The following is a 16,620-nucleotide window of genomic DNA, read 5'->3' as shown; positions in this document are numbered from 1 at the left end:
AAATTTGTAAAAGTTTCATAAGCCCACAACCAGTTAGGTTAATATATGAGCTTTTAATGGTGTTATATGTTGGCTGTGAATGAGAACTTTAATGCCAGTGAAATGTACTCCAAATGGACATCATCCCCTAATGCAGAACTCATAATACAGCCTTTGGATCACATCTCATAAAAAGATGGTGTTTAGAGACCAAACTTAGCCAACAGCCATATTCATATACTACCTCAGTCTTTTTATTACGAATGTCATTCTGAACAGTTGCTTTATGAGTTCACTAGCCTTCAATGCCTTTTATAAATGCAACACTTTAACCTTTCGGAAAATTGCTGTAAGATTTTATGAAAAGTGACAGGTTTATTAAAAGTATATTGACAAAATCGATACAGATTTTAAGAAAAGATCAGTTAACCACACAAAGACACCAATTTGTTTTGTAAATGTATTTATGGGTGTATGCCCAAGTGCTGAACTGTGCATATCCACAATTTTATTTTACATATATTAAGTAAGCCCTACCTACTACCCTCTACAACTGAAATCAACTCTCTGAATCCAACCAACCTTTAAAAATGTAAAGGTTAAGCGACAGTGTTTGACTATAAACAGATTTAATTTCACTTTTAGCTTCAAGTCTTCATCTGACCCTGTTCCAATCAAACAATAATACCGGGGTGATGGGGTACAACAATGTAATGTACAAGAGACACAGCCTGATGAACGGTAGTATTGTGTCTTTCTTAATCACTGGTGATAATACATGACCCCAGAGATAAAACAAACCAAATATATGCTTCTTGTCATTACAAAATACTAATGTTGGGAGAATAGTCAAAGAAATATCATTTTTTTTATTGTTTAGATTGGAACAAAGCTTCATCTTGAAATACGAACACTCGATTAGCGCAGAGTTACTAGCTCCTCTGAGGACGTTGGGTGGATGGCAATGGTTCTGTCAAAGTCTTCTTTAGTAGCTCCCATGTTAACGGCCACAGCAAAACCCTGAAGCATCTCATCACAGCCAAAACCCTGCATGTGGAGACCAACCACCTAAAAAGAAAAATGACTTATGACTTAATGTAATGCCTAAATCTTCAAATAAAATAATATATTATTCAAGAACCTTCTTGATATTTTCTACCTATTTATGATCAATGGACTGATTATGACCTCACCTTCTCATTTTTGCCAGCACACACCAACTTCATGATGCACTGACTCTTTCGAGTGGTGATGGCATAATACATGGGGGTGAAAGAAGTGGTATAAACCTTCACATTGTCCTTTCCCCAGGTCTTGATTGCTTCATCTGCAAAACATGATATTTTTTTAATATTTTTTGTGTGGGCAGTTTGTTAATATGTCAGTCAGTATATTGAACACACATTAGGACATGCTAAACGAAGACTTAGGACTGGACCAGGCAGACATAGATAGATAGATAGATAGATAGATAGATAGATAGATAGATAGATAGATAGATAGATAGATAGATAGCTAGATAATATTAGGAGAGGGACAGACAGCAGCACTGGCTCCAAGATACGTGTGGATGTGCCAAAGCCTGAGAGACTGCTGGTGAATGTATGTGTGTGTGTGCGTGTGTGTGTGTGTGTGTGAGAGAGAGAGAGAGAGAGAGAGAGAGAGAGAGAGAGAGAGCAGGTGAATGTGTGTGTTGTGTCTGACCCCAGTGTGTTACCCTACTGTCCACCACAGTGATCCTTAGTATGTTTGTGTGTTTCTATGTTTCAGAAGTTACTTACAAGTTAAAGACTGTGGTATCACATGTTCACACGCCGTGATTTGTTATAGTTTAATATTTCTAAGATGTTCTAATATTCCATTCTATTACTGTGATTTTCATTTAATTACTGTTAATACATTATACTTTTGTACATGTATACTAAGCAGACAGACAGACAGACAGAAAGACAGAAAGATAGATAGAGGCTGATCATCAATATACTGTAAGGAAGCATTATGTGCACATAAGCTCACCTTCAGTTAGTCCCACTGTGCCAATAGGTGGGTGGCTGAACACAACAGTAGGGATATTATCATAACTGATTTTGGAGTCTGCTTTGCCCTCAAACAGCCGGTGAGCAAGCTTTCTGCCAGCAGCAATAGCAACTGTCCATAAAAACAAGAACAGGAACCAACAACAGCTTATCAGAAAACAAAACTGGATATGCATTCCCCTTTAAACATATGATTTTTATATTTAAGTTTGATGTATGGTAAGCATGTCCAATCTACTCTGACCAGTTGATGTCGCTAGAGTAAAAAAGAAATTCACAAAATCTACTTCCTCATGAATGGAGGAGCTGTCATTTTAAACACAATGTGAAAGGTCATTTTACATAAACTTAATTGCACAATGGGCATCATGATCTTTTAAGCTTAATGAATTGTTTTAAGACTTTAAATCTCTTACGTAATTGGTTTCTTAATATGCTTAATGAATACCATGCCGAAAGAGAGTACAGTGTATAAAAATGATTTTATGTTTAAAAAAAAAAAAAAACACTCAGAATTGAATGCATGTAGGAATAAATTCTCCATAAGGATATGATCCTGGAATCATACCAGGTGTAAGAAGAGCTCTCCCACAAACATCCCCAACTGCATAGACACCTGCACGAGTGGTGTTCTGGAACTCATCCACCACGATTTGTTCCCTTTCATCAAGCTTCACACCCTGAATAACAATACATTCAACTGTTAGCCTTTATCACCAACTGATACAGTGCAAAGATAAAGCTTACAATACTATCTTGTGTAGCTCCTGCGGTTTAAAATAATGTACTGTGTTCAGCTGAACTTTATCAACAGCATCTGTGGAATGTTTCACTGACGCCTCATTTTGTAAAAAGCAAAAGTGGTGTTTACAATATGTGACAAAGCATTCCAGAAAGCTTACAAGCAGAAATGTACGGCTTGTATTTTTGTCAAAGCATTATTCAGTTTTTAAAGTTGTAGAGTGTACGTCTCTATCGTACTAGCTACATGAACGTAATAGCTACTAGTAAAGCATTAGCAAAATAATTCTTGTCCGCAGAAATTTGCACAGGCAAGACTGAGATTTAATCACACTAGTCTTATTATAACACATATCATAACTGAAGTTGCAAATTAATAGAACTAGCAACAGATCTATTCTTCTATATTGTAACGTACATCTGAGTAAAACTGATTATTGATCAAATAAAAAACAAATTGTAGGACTTGGATCTATCAGTCTGTCATTGATTGGATTAAAGAAGAACTAAATGAGAGCTTGAGGATGATTTCAAGAAGGGACGGAGTTTAAACTAAGTTACTGGAGAAGTTCAGCATATATCACCACAAGACTGACCATTCAATGGAAGATATATTTTAGGACATTTTGATAAAACATTGTGAGGTCCACAATTATGTTTATATGTATATATAAAATTATATATGTTTTACATGTAATATATGCAGTTCCACCCCCCATAAGATTAAATTGTATGTGCACTACTGTAAAAAATAAAAAAAAAGTGAGGAATTTGAATTATTTGGAAATTAACATCATGCCACAGATTTTATCAACAGAGTTTAATTTATAATCCTGTAACAAACCTTTAAGCTTATTATTATTATTACTAATAATATTATAATAAAAATATTAAGATTAATCAAAGTGAAATTCAGGTTTACTATTGATCTGAGATTGAGGCCAGCGGTGTTGGGTTCCCTGCCAATAGCCCAGAGCAGACAGTCCACCTCATGGATGGTATCGTACTTCTCCTGTGCATCTTTTTCGTCAGGATCTTTTGTCACCAGCGTAACAGAAAGGCCTTGGTCAGTTTTCTTCACTGACCTCACCTGTGAACAATATCAAAATACTTAGATATATTTTGCGGGAACCGCTACTGAAACATCACACTGGAAAGATAGACCAGCTACATAATACCTTTCTGAATAATACTCACTACTAGTTACCTGAGAATTTTTCCGTAAATCAATACCATGATTTTGCAATTCTTTTGTGCAATTTGAGCTTATCAAGGCATCGAAGTTCCTCAGTACCTTGAAAAGAAAGAACCCAGTAATTGCTTACTCTGGGATATGCATGACAGTAGCATTTAACCAGATGACAACCAGCACGGCTCTTACCCCTCCTTGCCGTATGATGATGGATGTTTTAGACCCCAGAGTGGAAAGGATACCAGCCATCTCCACAGCAATATATCCTGCCCCAACTATCACACTACGTCTAGATGGATACAGTAATCAGTTATTTTAGGATCACGAGAAAATACAATAATATAAGTAGAAATCAGCAATCAATCACTTACTTAGGGCAAGACTCAAGTTCAAAGAATCCATCACTGGTAATGCCTAAACTGGCTCCTGCAATAACATTGAAATTAACAAAATGCTGTCAAAAAAGTGATGAAAATAAGTACAAAAATCACACTAATGGCAAGTGTACATAACAAGGATGCACTGATAAGTAAAGCAGAATAAGGGGCAAACATAAGATCACCTGGAACATCATTCTCACTGACAGTGGACGGGTGGCCACCAGTGGCGATTAAGATATGAGGAGCCGTGTATTTTTTTCCATTGACTTCAACAGTAGGTTCAGGATCATCTGTGAACCTTGCATAGCCATGAATGGACTCAATTTTGGCCTGTGTACAACCACAAACAACTTCTTAACCTGCACATCAATATCAATTCTAAAGGTTTAAAGAGGTCATATCATGCATTTTCATTATGCTGCTTAAAGGGATAGTTGACCCAAAAATGAAAATTCTGTCATTAATTGCTCACCCTCATGTCATTCCAAACCCTTAAGACCTTAGTTCATCTTTTGAACACAAATTATGATATTTTTGTTGAAATCCGAGAGGTTTCTAACCCTCTATAGACAACAATGCAACTTAAAGTGATACTACACCCTAAACTGAAAATGTTGACATTAATCAATTACCCCCATGACGTTCAAAACCCGTAAAAGCTCTGTTCATCTTTGGAACACAATTTAAGATATTTTGGATGAAAACCTGGAGGCTTGAGACTGTCCCATAGACTGCCAAATAAATAACAGTGTCAAGGTTCATAAAAGGTAAGAAAAGTCATTTGGCAGAATAATCATCGGAAACCCTTTTTGTAAGCAAAGAAAACAAAAATAACGATTTTATTTAATAAACCCTTTGTCAAAGGGCTCCTCTGTGTCACTCCATATCACCGTGCTGCGGATGCTCTTCTGTGTCCTCCGCACCACAAGGATGCACAGTTTTATTTCAAATCAAAGTTAAATACACATAGAAACAGCGCATCCTTGTGGTGTTGATGACACAGAAGAGCCCTTTGGCAAAGGATTTATTAAATAAAATCGTTATTTTTGTTTTGAAAAGTAGTAAGTTATTATAGTCCATGTGACATCAGTGGTTCAACCAAAATATTATGAAGCTACAAGAATATTTTTTGTGGTCAAAGAAAACAAAAATAATGACTTTATCCAGCGATTTCCTCTCTTCCAGGTCAGTCAGTCTCTGCCTCTATTCAGGAGAATACCACAACGTTATTGTTTATTGATGTCCCATGGACTATTTTTACAATTTCCTTACTACCTTGTTGGGTCATAAAACATTTCAGTTGCATTGCTGTCTATGAAGGGTCAGAAAGCTCTCGAATTTCATAAAATATATATTTTAGTTTGCGGGTTTGGAATGACATGAGAGTGAGTAATTAATGACAAATTTTCATTTTGTGGTTAAACTATCCCTTTAATTTCTCCCTCGAGAACCACAGTCAGGAATATGCTTCAGGGGCTAGATAGTCCACCCTGTCTCTGACGATTAAATTTGCTTTTAGTATTTCTACATAAAACTTTCATAGTATAATGTAGTACTAGTACTGTAATTCCTCATGATATGACCACTTAAAACCATGCTCCATCCAAATCAAAGATTTTTTTTTTTATTTAGTACAAATTCACATTTCATTTGCTGATTTAAATGTAGCTTATTGCAGCCTACCTTGTCAAGGTTGTTCCGGTAAATCTGATTCAGGCGACTAACGTAAGCATCCCTTTTGCGTTTAATGAGCCTGAAAATACACATACCCAAAGAGTGACCTTTATTCTATTAATTTAGCTTTGTCATATCACAGAAATCCTGATAGCTGAACTCTCTACAGCATAACTCACCTACTACCACAACAAACTACTCCACCTCATGCCTTTGTGTCTGACAGAAACATCTACTTAAAGCTTTACTGATACTATATAGCACAAAAGGGAAGCAAAACAAACACTGAAAGCTTTAATGAATCAGAGCGTGCGGGAACTTGACTATCCTTAACTGTCACAAGAGTAAAAAAAAGCCTTTTTTGTGAAATTAATTACAACATCTTGCAGAAACAATATCCTCTATGGCAAACTGTCATTACATGTTTCCCTTAAAACTTATTATCTTTACTGATGTTGCTATAGTACTTATTTTTAAATACTATTAACTAATTACAAGTAAAAACAGAATAGGTACTTCCTTTTTAATTACTATTAACTAATTACTAGTAGAATAGGTACTTGAAATAAGTAACATAGAAAATGCATTTGAAATGTATACTAGTTAGAAGTGAATGGTTGATGTTAACTGCAAATAAATAATGTTCTAGTAATAACAGAGTGTTTACTGGTATGTTATAAACATAATTGGAAATTAAAACCAGCTAACTCACCAAATGTGGGTGAAAACCCACTGTGACATGTAGCATATATACTTTCTATAGCCAATTTGGCCGGTTGTGATTCATAATAATGAGCCTCCAAAAATAGAAAAACAAAGAATTTGTTTTTGTGCTTGAATAGAGTCATATATATATATCCTAGACTGTAAGGTGGGTGTGAATTGAGTCTTAGGAACAGCTCATTACTTCATGAATTGGTAGCCAGCCCAGTAATCTTCAATGTGTTAATCAATAAACTATTACGATTTTGACGTGAGCTACATTTAGAAAAAAAAAAAAAAGCTATTTTAAGAGAATTGGGGAGAATTTGTTTTTTAATATCTATTAAATTTTTATGTAGATAATAAACAGTGTGTGATTGTAGTAAAATTGAAAACCTGCTAATGATTTAGAATCAGATTTAATAATAAATGTAAATCTAAGCAGTGGTTTATTACTGACATTTACTGATATTTTTGGTTTGACTAATAATTCTGAATGAACTTTTTTAGCAGCCAAACTGACTGGTGAGTGATAAAGTAAATTTCAAACCTTGGTTATTTATAAGTATTAGTTACTGTCCGAATCAATACTATTATCTAATGAACCAACCCCAGCAATAGCAGAGAAGTAAATATACTAGTTATTAAAAAAAACAGACACTAGTAAAACAAAACTACATTTTATCAATGCATTTCTGTTCTTCAATTTTAGAATATTTAATGTTGCCTTGGCTTGCAATAACCCTATACACTCAACATATACACAAAAATAAAACCAAACAAGCCAGAAGAATCTTACTTACTGCCAGTTGAAATGTGCTTTTGCCCCCTCAAACCCATAGTCTTCATGATCATGGAGATACTCTGCATGGGTGGATGTGTTCCACATTACCTGGAAGCATGCAGAAAGGACACAACTTTATGAGCGTTTTTATTGGACAGCACTACTCACATTGTGCACCTAATCAATTTAGTGTAATGGGGGAAAAATACCTTTTTTGGAACACAACCAACATTCACCTGTACAAGAAAGATACGTTTTTTTAATGAACCAAGTCAATAATATCACAAGACAAACACGCATAGGTGCTGGTGCAAACCATTACACACAAAACCCCCCACAAAAAGCGCTGGATCTGGAGGTTTCCCAAAGCACCTCTGTTCATGAAGCCACCAGTTACTGTAAATAACTCGTCTAAAGAATACATCTCCGTGACTCTAAGGGAAATGTGGTGTTGCAGAAGCAGGACGGTCTTTACTCACGCAGGTACCTCCGAGTTTGTGACTTTCGATGACGGCAGCAGTGGCACCGAGTTCAGCCGCCCGGCGCGCACCGGCCAGCCCTCCGGATCCTCCGCCAATCACCAGAAAATCAAAGCGCGTAACTGTTGCAGAGGCCATGCTGCGACCGAAGAGTCTACGAGAAGATGACAGCGAACTTCCAAGAGTAACAAAAGACGCTCGCAGTCGAGCCAGAGGGCTTAATATCTCCATAAGCAGGAAGTCAACACCCTGGCAAACGCAGTGGTTGGACTAATGGGAGGGACGTGAAAGCCTGTGCTTAGTCATTGTGAATTGACACAATAGTGTGTAAATCCCAGAAGCAAATTTGGACAATAGTCATTAGTTACACATGCTTATTAAAGTCCTTCACTGTCAATCCCATCCCCAATATCCAGGGAGCTGAAGTTACTTTGAACTCACTCTTTGAACTCGCCATTGAGACAGACTGCTTTATTTGATAATGGGCAATATTTCGTATAAAAAGAAAAGAAAAGAAAATCAATTCACTGAACACAAGCTCACCGATTAAATGCAGTCGTTAGGCCTACATATACCTGTAGCGAAAATCCTTTTGCAGTAGGCTACTTTGTAAACATGTAAAAAATGACGTGTGGTTAATAAGAGGTGCTGAGTTTCAAACTCGTTAGGTGTATAGATGCTGCCCATCTTCGTATTCATTCGGTAGTGTTTATAACGGAATGAGTCGTTGTAAACTGAAGTCGGTATGAAAGCTGTACACTTAGCTAGACTGAGCATGCGCGTTCCAGCTTGCTGCGCCACTGAACACAAACACATGACAGAGCAGGCGTTATATTAATACACTGGAAGGAATGGAAAGTTCAGAATTTTGGGGTTCAGTAAGATTATTTCTAAATAAAAAACTTGTTATACTAATGCAATGACGCATTACATGGATCAAATATGACAGTAAGGATTTTTGAAATGTTAAAAACGTTATTCTTTTGAACGTTATATTAATCAAAGAACCCTGACAACTGCTTTCAACATTGATAATAATAATAATAAAGTTTAATGAGCAGCAAATCAGCATATTAGAATGATTTCTGACGAATCATGTGACTTGAGTAATGGCTGCTGAAAATCAACATTGCTATTGAAGAAATAAATTAGTTTCTAAATATAATCAAATAATAAAAAAAGTTATTTTAAATGACAATATTACTATTGTTAATTTTTGAAGGAGAGAAAAAAAGTAGCATTAGCGAAACATAAAATCTTTCCGCCCTCAAACATTTTAACAATCGTGGCATTGTTGTGTGTCCTGTCGGGCATATCCAAAAATAATAAAAACATTACCAAACATTTGAATGTATTCATTTGCATGTGTGGTTCAGTGTGCCAATGACAGAATTTGGGGTTTTGTAAAAACCTCTACCAAGTAATTAAGATGTCCATGAATAGTAGTGGGAGGGTAAATGGGTACATTTGTCAGCTTTCTGTACTGACACTGATCACTCTCATTGAAAAAGGCATGACCACTACAAATATTTTATTGAAATTCGTTAAATGTGAGAAATATTTACATGTTAGACAGCAGACTTTCTCATAATAGTGTTCATCTAACTTTCATGATCACATATAAAACCTCAACAGTTCTTCAAAATAAAAATAAATCTCTATAAAAAAACAATAAATCTTCCCTTCACATGGTATACAGTAGCAGGAGCAAAACAAACACTTGCCAGAAGACACCTGTTTTTCAAATACTTATTATGAACACAATAAATCAGAGGATAAATCTGAGTGAAGCATCTTATTAAGGTACTTTATTAAAGAGCTAAACTGAATTAAAGTGATTAATTGGCAACAAGTCAGAAATCCATTTTTCCCATAAATATTTCCTCTATTGAACAGAAACAAGATACACATTGACATCCTCAGGCAACGATTTCACTTGTCATTCTCATAGTCGGCAGGGTTCTTTCTTTTGGTCTGTTCGTGAACACGATTGCCCCATGTGTAGGTCAGGTACATCAGAACCATAGCTGTAAACAGAGATACAGTATAGAGGCATTTAACCACACAATGTTCGCTTCAGTTTATAGCTGGAATACAATAGATTATATATTTTAATAATTTTGGACAAAGATGACTCACGTGGTGCAACCTTGAATACAGATGTTTTGAATCGTCTCCAAACATTTGGGATTCCCTTAGAAAAGTAGTTTGGGAAAGCCCTCTGCTCAAAGGGAGAGATAGTGTAGGTGATCACATGCCTTATCTTGGCCAAATCTCCGAAGTGACGACCCATTGTGCCAAAAAAGCTGATCTAAGAGAAATTAAATTCAAGGTTCACATTAGTAATGTTTACAATTAAATAAGCATACACTTCCTAGACAGGAGTAATATTTCAATAAGTAACAATTGGCTGAAGCCACAGCCAATGGAGAAAGTTTTTGAGAAAGGAGACCCCGCCCCATTTTGGAGGTTCTGCCCAATTGAATGACAATGCAGTCTGCAGACAGACCCTTCTCAATTTTGGAGATCTCCGGTCTGCAGTTATACCATACCCACTCGGAACTCGGTGACCTGGCAAAAACTGTGACCAGGGGTCGCTGTTCAGCAGATGTTCACGCGGGAGCGCGCACACATTATCGGACACTGATACAGAAATTAATTAAACAATAATGCTGCAGCTGCAGGGCCGTCGCCAGAACAAACCAAATGGGGGGGCATTTAATTTTCATAGGGGGGCACACTTTTTTTTAATGATCTGAGACAGACCATAACATAAACCCATATTAGGCTATAACTAAAATAGACCACAATAATCTTGTTTTGTTCAATTATTCAAATAAAATACTTCACCGTTTGATCTCAACGTCTCTGTTTATTGTCTCTTAACATTTCCAAAACCGCCAAAAATTTATTCTGAGATCGCATGCAACGCGCAGCTCAGCTGCGCAAAGGAATTGCGTATAAACAATACAATACTGTATGCTTAACTAAATGAATTGCATGATTTATATATACATATACATATACTTACACACAAACTGCATATTGTAATTTGAATTAATAAAACTACTAACACAAAAATAACAAAAGGTCTGCTGCTGGAGACTTGCCATTGGATGTTGTATTTGAATAATTAATGAGGTAGGTCTTTGCAAGGTTTGGGAGCTGTTTTGGGATGTTTTAACAGTCATTTATGAATATAATTATATTTAAAATTATGTTCTGTGTAATAATGCGTTGAATAATGAACCTTCTGAATCATTTCTGAAGGTAATGTGTTATGCATTTCTAGTGTTACCGTTGTAGTGATTACTGTTCATGTGAGCCAACTTCTGCTGAAACAACGTTATCAGAGCAATGATCTAAATCAATAACAGTCACTGTCTAACTGCGCATTCACACAAGCGATGTCGGTAGCGTGAAAAATCGCCCTCGCTAGTCTGTTCACGACGCTGCAGAAATATTCGTGAGCGCTCAGATGCTCTGACGTACTCACGTAGACCGAATTCTTATTTTGTATTAAATGTTGCCGCAAAGCAAACAGACTTGTTGATCTTATGTAGACTAACCACAAGGAGGTTAACGTTAAAAGTTGATCTCATTAAATGTTGTTGTGGACGAAATATTAAGATCCTTTACTTAAAATGAACGATCTCAGACACATTGGTCCACGTATCACTTTGAATTATTTTCTTATGTCCCTGTACGCAAACAGGGACACATCATAGATTACCGCAAACGCGAAACAGCAATAATCAACCTGTCCTCTATTTTGCTTGGGAACTAATGTGATCGGAGCTGCGTCCTCTGGAATCCTCTCAAGCGGATGACTTTTACGTTCCGATTGGTTGCTGCCCAACCGCGTCATAGCTCATTACCATAAAGTTGCCTTGATTTAAACTCTGCTCGACGCTCTCAAAGGCCAAGTCGTGCCTCGCCGCTCCTCGCCACTGGTTTACATTGAAAATGAATGACTTCCGGCCACTTTGACGCTCTCGACGCCGGCGGTGTGAATGCACAGTAATGCAATTTTGGTTAATTGTTCTGTGCGTTACGTTTAGGGGGGCACTAAAAGTCATTTGGGGGGGCACTGCCCCCCAATGCCCCCCCTTGACGACGGGCCTGTGCAGCTGTCTGCTAATATTTTGGCCTACTACGAAGTTTCTTTATGAGATGTTTAGCACTTATTAAGCTATAACATATTCTGATTATCTGATAAATGTAGGTCTTTATTACTTTATTAATGTTTACTTTAATGTTGGAGATCCCACAGTCTGCCATGGTAACTGCAATCTGACATGTTAAAATAGCATAGCTAGAAATGTGGCCACTCTTAATTTAATAATAACTGACTATAAATATTTAAGAACATGGGTCATGTGATGTGTGAGCTCCTATTCTTTCTATTTTATAAAGCATATTTATCAGATATAGTATGGTATGATAGGTCACAATTATAGCTAACCAAAATGTTACCCATCCTTAAGTCTATGTTCTTTAAAATCATTTTAGCGATGTAAAGATTTCTCCTTTTTCCTAGAAGTTTATTCATGTTGTCTTTTGAGTAGCAGTCACCATTCACACATTACAGAAAAAAAAATCTCACTTATCTAATTTCTGTTTTTGTAGGTTATCATTTGTTTCTTGTGGCACCTCTAACCCTGCTGATTACAATTATCCACTGTATAAAACTTAAGTAAATAAATTGCTTTTAAGTTTTAAGTAGCCTACAATCAACTTAACTGTATAAGTAATTTCAACTTTAATTACATTAAACTGACATAAAAACATGAGTGTTGTAATGTTTCTTAACACACCTCTGTTTAGATGAGACAAGGCATTTATTATTCCTCCTGGTCGTAACAGTTGGTTGAAATTCTTTACACAATTTGAGTCAAGTATGTTTTATTTTTGATCACACATTGTATGCAATTAAAAACACCATAAGCTCACATATAGATTACTGAAGTGTGGAAACTTGCTCTTGAGCAGAGTTATGGCTCATGAAGTGATGCAAGAAGCAATGTGATTGGCTGATAAATAACATGTGTTGGATGCACTGGGTTGTATTTTTTTCTTCTTTTTTACACATTTACCACAAAACAATACATTGAACAAAAAATGGACATCCTTTTTTAAGAGCACGTGACTTATTGATTTAACCATTTTTATTGTACATTTATGTTTGCATACTAATAAAAATATGTAATAAAAATTATTTTGTATTTACTGAGATTCTCTCATGAGGTTTTACTTTCTTCTATGAGTATTTCTAGAAAAGTTAGGTAGTTGAAAAGTAAGAGAGGAGTTATTATTGAGGTAGGGTTCAAATTCTATATAATTTGAAAAAAAGTAGGATAAAATGTGTATGAATAAATAACAAGTCTTACGTAACTGTAAATACCTTATAGTGCATCATATCTGCTCACAGATCAACATTTAACAAAACAAATAAAGCAATACGGCTGCTTTCAGCTAAAACTGTACACGGTCAATATTCACTGTCCCTTAAACATGTCTAATTATTATTATTATTACTTTTACAACAAGTTTATAACACTATTTTACAATCAAATGCTAATTAAATCATGATAAACTACATTCACTTTGAAAGATCTTAGTTTTTCAGCATTACTGCATCTAAAAAACAGAGGAGAGGGTGAACATTAACAGAATACATTCATGTTCGGCCAAGGAATTCCTTCCTTCTCAATCTGCACAAGAATATCAGGATAAAAAACCTGTAAGCCTCAAAACAGGCATATAAATGTAATTTAATTCTGCTTTCTCCTGATGACACTGAATTCCTTTACTTATTAACATATTTTGATAAGTGCAGATTCTGATATCAATAACAAAAAGCTTATAGTAAAACAAGTTTACTGTATAGCTCTTATTCCTTTTTGGAAATGACTAAGCCAATTAATGGGAGGTACATGTCAAAACAACACTTGTGTAAAAGAAAAAAATAGAAGAGCTGAAACATCAAGAGTTACTTTATTAAGCATTAGTCACCTGCATGAAATAAAGAGTGGTAACATTTCAATAGCTAAAACCTGTCAGACCCATCTGATCTTTATTTATATAAAACAGAAAGAAGAGATCATCACACTTTATTAAACATTGATAGTCAGTTATTATGAAATAAATTGTGTTAACATTTGTAAACTGTAGGATATCCAACATTACTGGGTAATTAAAGTAAACAGTGATAAGAATAAATACCTAAATGTATCAGATAATCAGAATGGTATGTCTTTACTTACATAATAAATGCTAAACATCTCATTAGCAAACCATTCTTCGTAGTAGGCCAACATTTTAGCTGACAGCAGCATTAATATTGAATTACTTTTCTATATAAGCATGTAGATGCTCGTGTCGTGACAATATCTAGTTTGTCCAATGGAGGTCTTCTCTAGTATTAAGACAGAAAACTTATTTTACAGCACCGCTCAGCTCCTCTGACGCTGATCTTTCCGGTTCAGCGTCTGATAATGTGCGCGCTCCCGCGTGAACATCTTTTGAACATCGACTCCTGGTCACAACACCGGTTGCATAAACTGTTTAGACTTTAGACTGTTAGTCTTAAAACGTTAGTCATCTATTTTTTTTTCCTCAGGTCTGTTCATAACTTTTTATAATACAGTTATGAATAGGCAGATTGCATTGGAAATGTAAGACTGATTACGCATTGGCAACAGCTAGTTGGTCAAACTAACGTCACGGTCTTAACATGGTGGCTAAGTTTATGCAACGGACTCCTGTAACTTTACATGACCTAGCAAAGATGAAAGATAAGAATTAATAGGATTACTTATACATCAAAAAGATATCTACCATTTCTCAGCATAAAGAAACAGAGTGCAGAGAAAACTCAGTTGTACATTGATAAGTAGGTTTACGTGGCTAGGCTAGCAGCTTTCTGAAAGACCAATCTATCGCACTGTCTCCGTTTACTATATACATACACTTCTACTTCACAGACATGTAATTGCTAAATTAAGATAATGTCGCAATTTTTACCTCACCAAAATAAAAATACAAGACAAGGAAAGGAAAGACTTTCTTCTCACCAACCTCTCTGCTCTTTGACTCCCTTGTCGTGCTGTGGATTCTACAACTTCCGGCTGCAACTTCAAGTCACATCCGTTTCCTCTTGATTTCTCGCTTTCTCAATTCTCATTGGCGCTCCGTTTGACTGTTTCCTGGCTATAGAGACACGTGAAGGTCAGCATAGCGCTCGAACAGTGTACACAGTGGTCAAATATCATCATTTAGCGATTATTTATAGCATTTGCCATTGTTTTCCCCAATGGATAACCAAGGAGTCACGGCAGACCCTCAGCTGCAGCAGTTTATCGAGATCGAGTCTCAGAAGCAGAGGTTTCAGCAGCTGGTTCATCAGATGACAGAAGTGTGCTGGGTGAGTGTGTGTAGGTTTATGTATCCTGGTGGCAACTTAAACCTGTATACACAGACTAATGGGGACCTTAATTGAGGTCCCCATGGGTACAAAGGCTAATAAACATATAGCATTAGTTTTTTTTTTGGAAAGTAAAAATGCAGAAAGTTTCCTGTGATGGGTAGATGCTGGTGTAGGACGATATAAAATACTGTTTGTACATTATAAATAACATTACGCCTATGGACTATAGTCACTACAAGGATATCTGACCAGTCTTTCTCTCTCTCTCTGTGTGTATGTGTGTGTGTGTGTGTGTGTGTGTGTGGGGGGGGGGGGGTTCATAAGAAAAACATTTATTTGAAATGGAGTAACATAAGTCTTTACCGCCTTGCAGAATAAAAGTATTTTGATATCATGAGATGCATCAAGGTCATCAGTTATTGGTTTCTTTGGAGCTCATCGTGTGTTTTTTTTTTTTTTTTTTGCAGGAGAAGTGTATGGATAAGCCTGGCCCGAAGCTCGACTCCAGGACAGAGGTGTGCTTCGTAAACTGTGTGGAACGATTTATAGATACAAGTCAGTTCATTCTCAACAGACTAGAACAAACTCAGAGGAGTAGAGGAACCTTTTCTGACACAATGACAGACTAGTAGAACCACAGCCGATGACAAGACCGCATCATTTTAGCCACTTCTTGAGTAACGTGACAACTGTGAGGCAACAGCTATCAACAGGATTCAATTTATTTCTCAAAGACAAAGTGCCTCATTTTGCTCTTTTTATTAATGTAAAGGCCATATATTCAAACTCAGATGGATGCATGTCCCAGTCCCATTGCCTGTTTAAGACTTTGGTATGAAATCAAGGAAACATCATGGAACATCATCTGACAGGTCGGTTTTACGGATCTGATCTGGAATTTAGGAGGAAGCTCTGTTTTCGCTTTTTCTTCAACTTCCATACCAAGTCTGCACTCCACTGTCTTGCTGGGAATGCTTCAAGATCTTTTGCTTATTCAGTGTGTTTTGAAATGTGGACGTGAAATAAAAAGATAAAATACCTCCTGCAGTTATTCATATGATGTATACAATTTTGAAAGCCGAGGTCAAGTTGAATACTATTAGACATTTCAGAGGTTTCAGAGTCCTATTTATAAAAACAGATTACTGGGCAGTGGGAACCTCATAATATGTTATAATAAAATCAATGCACCACCTGAGAAATGTAGCAGTTGATAAAAAAAAA

At 36.2% G+C, this 16,620-nt stretch overlaps 3 protein-coding genes across 5 annotated transcripts; 1 reads left to right on the top strand and 2 right to left on the bottom strand.

Moving 5' to 3' along the window:
- Positions 1–346: 346 nt before the first annotated feature.
- Positions 347–8,735, bottom strand: LOC113114128 (glutathione reductase). The gene is made up of 13 exons (XM_026280896.1): positions 7,968–8,735; positions 7,698–7,724; positions 7,508–7,596; positions 6,012–6,081; positions 4,511–4,658; positions 4,320–4,374; positions 4,138–4,237; positions 3,964–4,050; positions 3,679–3,846; positions 2,584–2,695; positions 1,996–2,127; positions 1,173–1,306; positions 347–1,047 (listed from the first exon to the last, which is right to left on the bottom strand). The coding sequence occupies exons 1-13, from the start codon at positions 8,196–8,198 to the stop codon at positions 898–900; spliced, it is 1,503 nt and encodes a 500-aa protein (XP_026136681.1). The 5' UTR covers positions 8,199–8,735; the 3' UTR covers positions 347–897.
- A 746-nt stretch (positions 8,736–9,481) lies between these two features.
- LOC113114134 (cytochrome b-c1 complex subunit 8-like) lies at positions 9,482–15,129 on the bottom strand. 3 transcript variants are annotated; one of them, XM_026280904.1, is made up of 3 exons: positions 15,048–15,129; positions 10,107–10,278; positions 9,482–9,994 (listed from the first exon to the last, which is right to left on the bottom strand). In XM_026280904.1, the coding sequence occupies exons 2-3, from the start codon at positions 10,258–10,260 to the stop codon at positions 9,900–9,902; spliced, it is 249 nt and encodes an 82-aa protein (XP_026136689.1). In that variant the 5' UTR covers positions 10,261–10,278; positions 15,048–15,129; the 3' UTR covers positions 9,482–9,899. The 3 variants fall into 3 exon arrangements, with proteins under 3 accessions (XP_026136689.1, XP_026136690.1, XP_026136691.1); XM_026280905.1 differs by having other exon boundaries at positions 10,107–10,273; positions 15,048–15,123; XM_026280906.1 differs by having other exon boundaries at positions 15,044–15,084.
- Positions 15,130–15,157: 28 nt separating this feature from the next.
- On the top strand, positions 15,158–16,436 carry LOC113114133 (mitochondrial import inner membrane translocase subunit Tim8 A). Its single transcript, XM_026280903.1, has 2 exons — positions 15,158–15,393; positions 15,864–16,436. The coding sequence occupies exons 1-2, from the start codon at positions 15,283–15,285 to the stop codon at positions 16,023–16,025; spliced, it is 273 nt and encodes a 90-aa protein (XP_026136688.1). The 5' UTR covers positions 15,158–15,282; the 3' UTR covers positions 16,026–16,436.
- The last annotated feature ends 184 nt before the right edge of the window (positions 16,437–16,620 follow it).

Source organism: Carassius auratus, chromosome 14, assembly GCF_003368295.1.
Source record: "Carassius auratus strain Wakin chromosome 14, ASM336829v1, whole genome shotgun sequence".
NCBI classification, from domain to species: domain Eukaryota; kingdom Metazoa; phylum Chordata; class Actinopteri; order Cypriniformes; family Cyprinidae; genus Carassius; species Carassius auratus.
The sequence above is the reverse complement of the archived record's forward strand: the minus strand, read 5'-3'. Positions and strand labels throughout refer to the sequence as shown.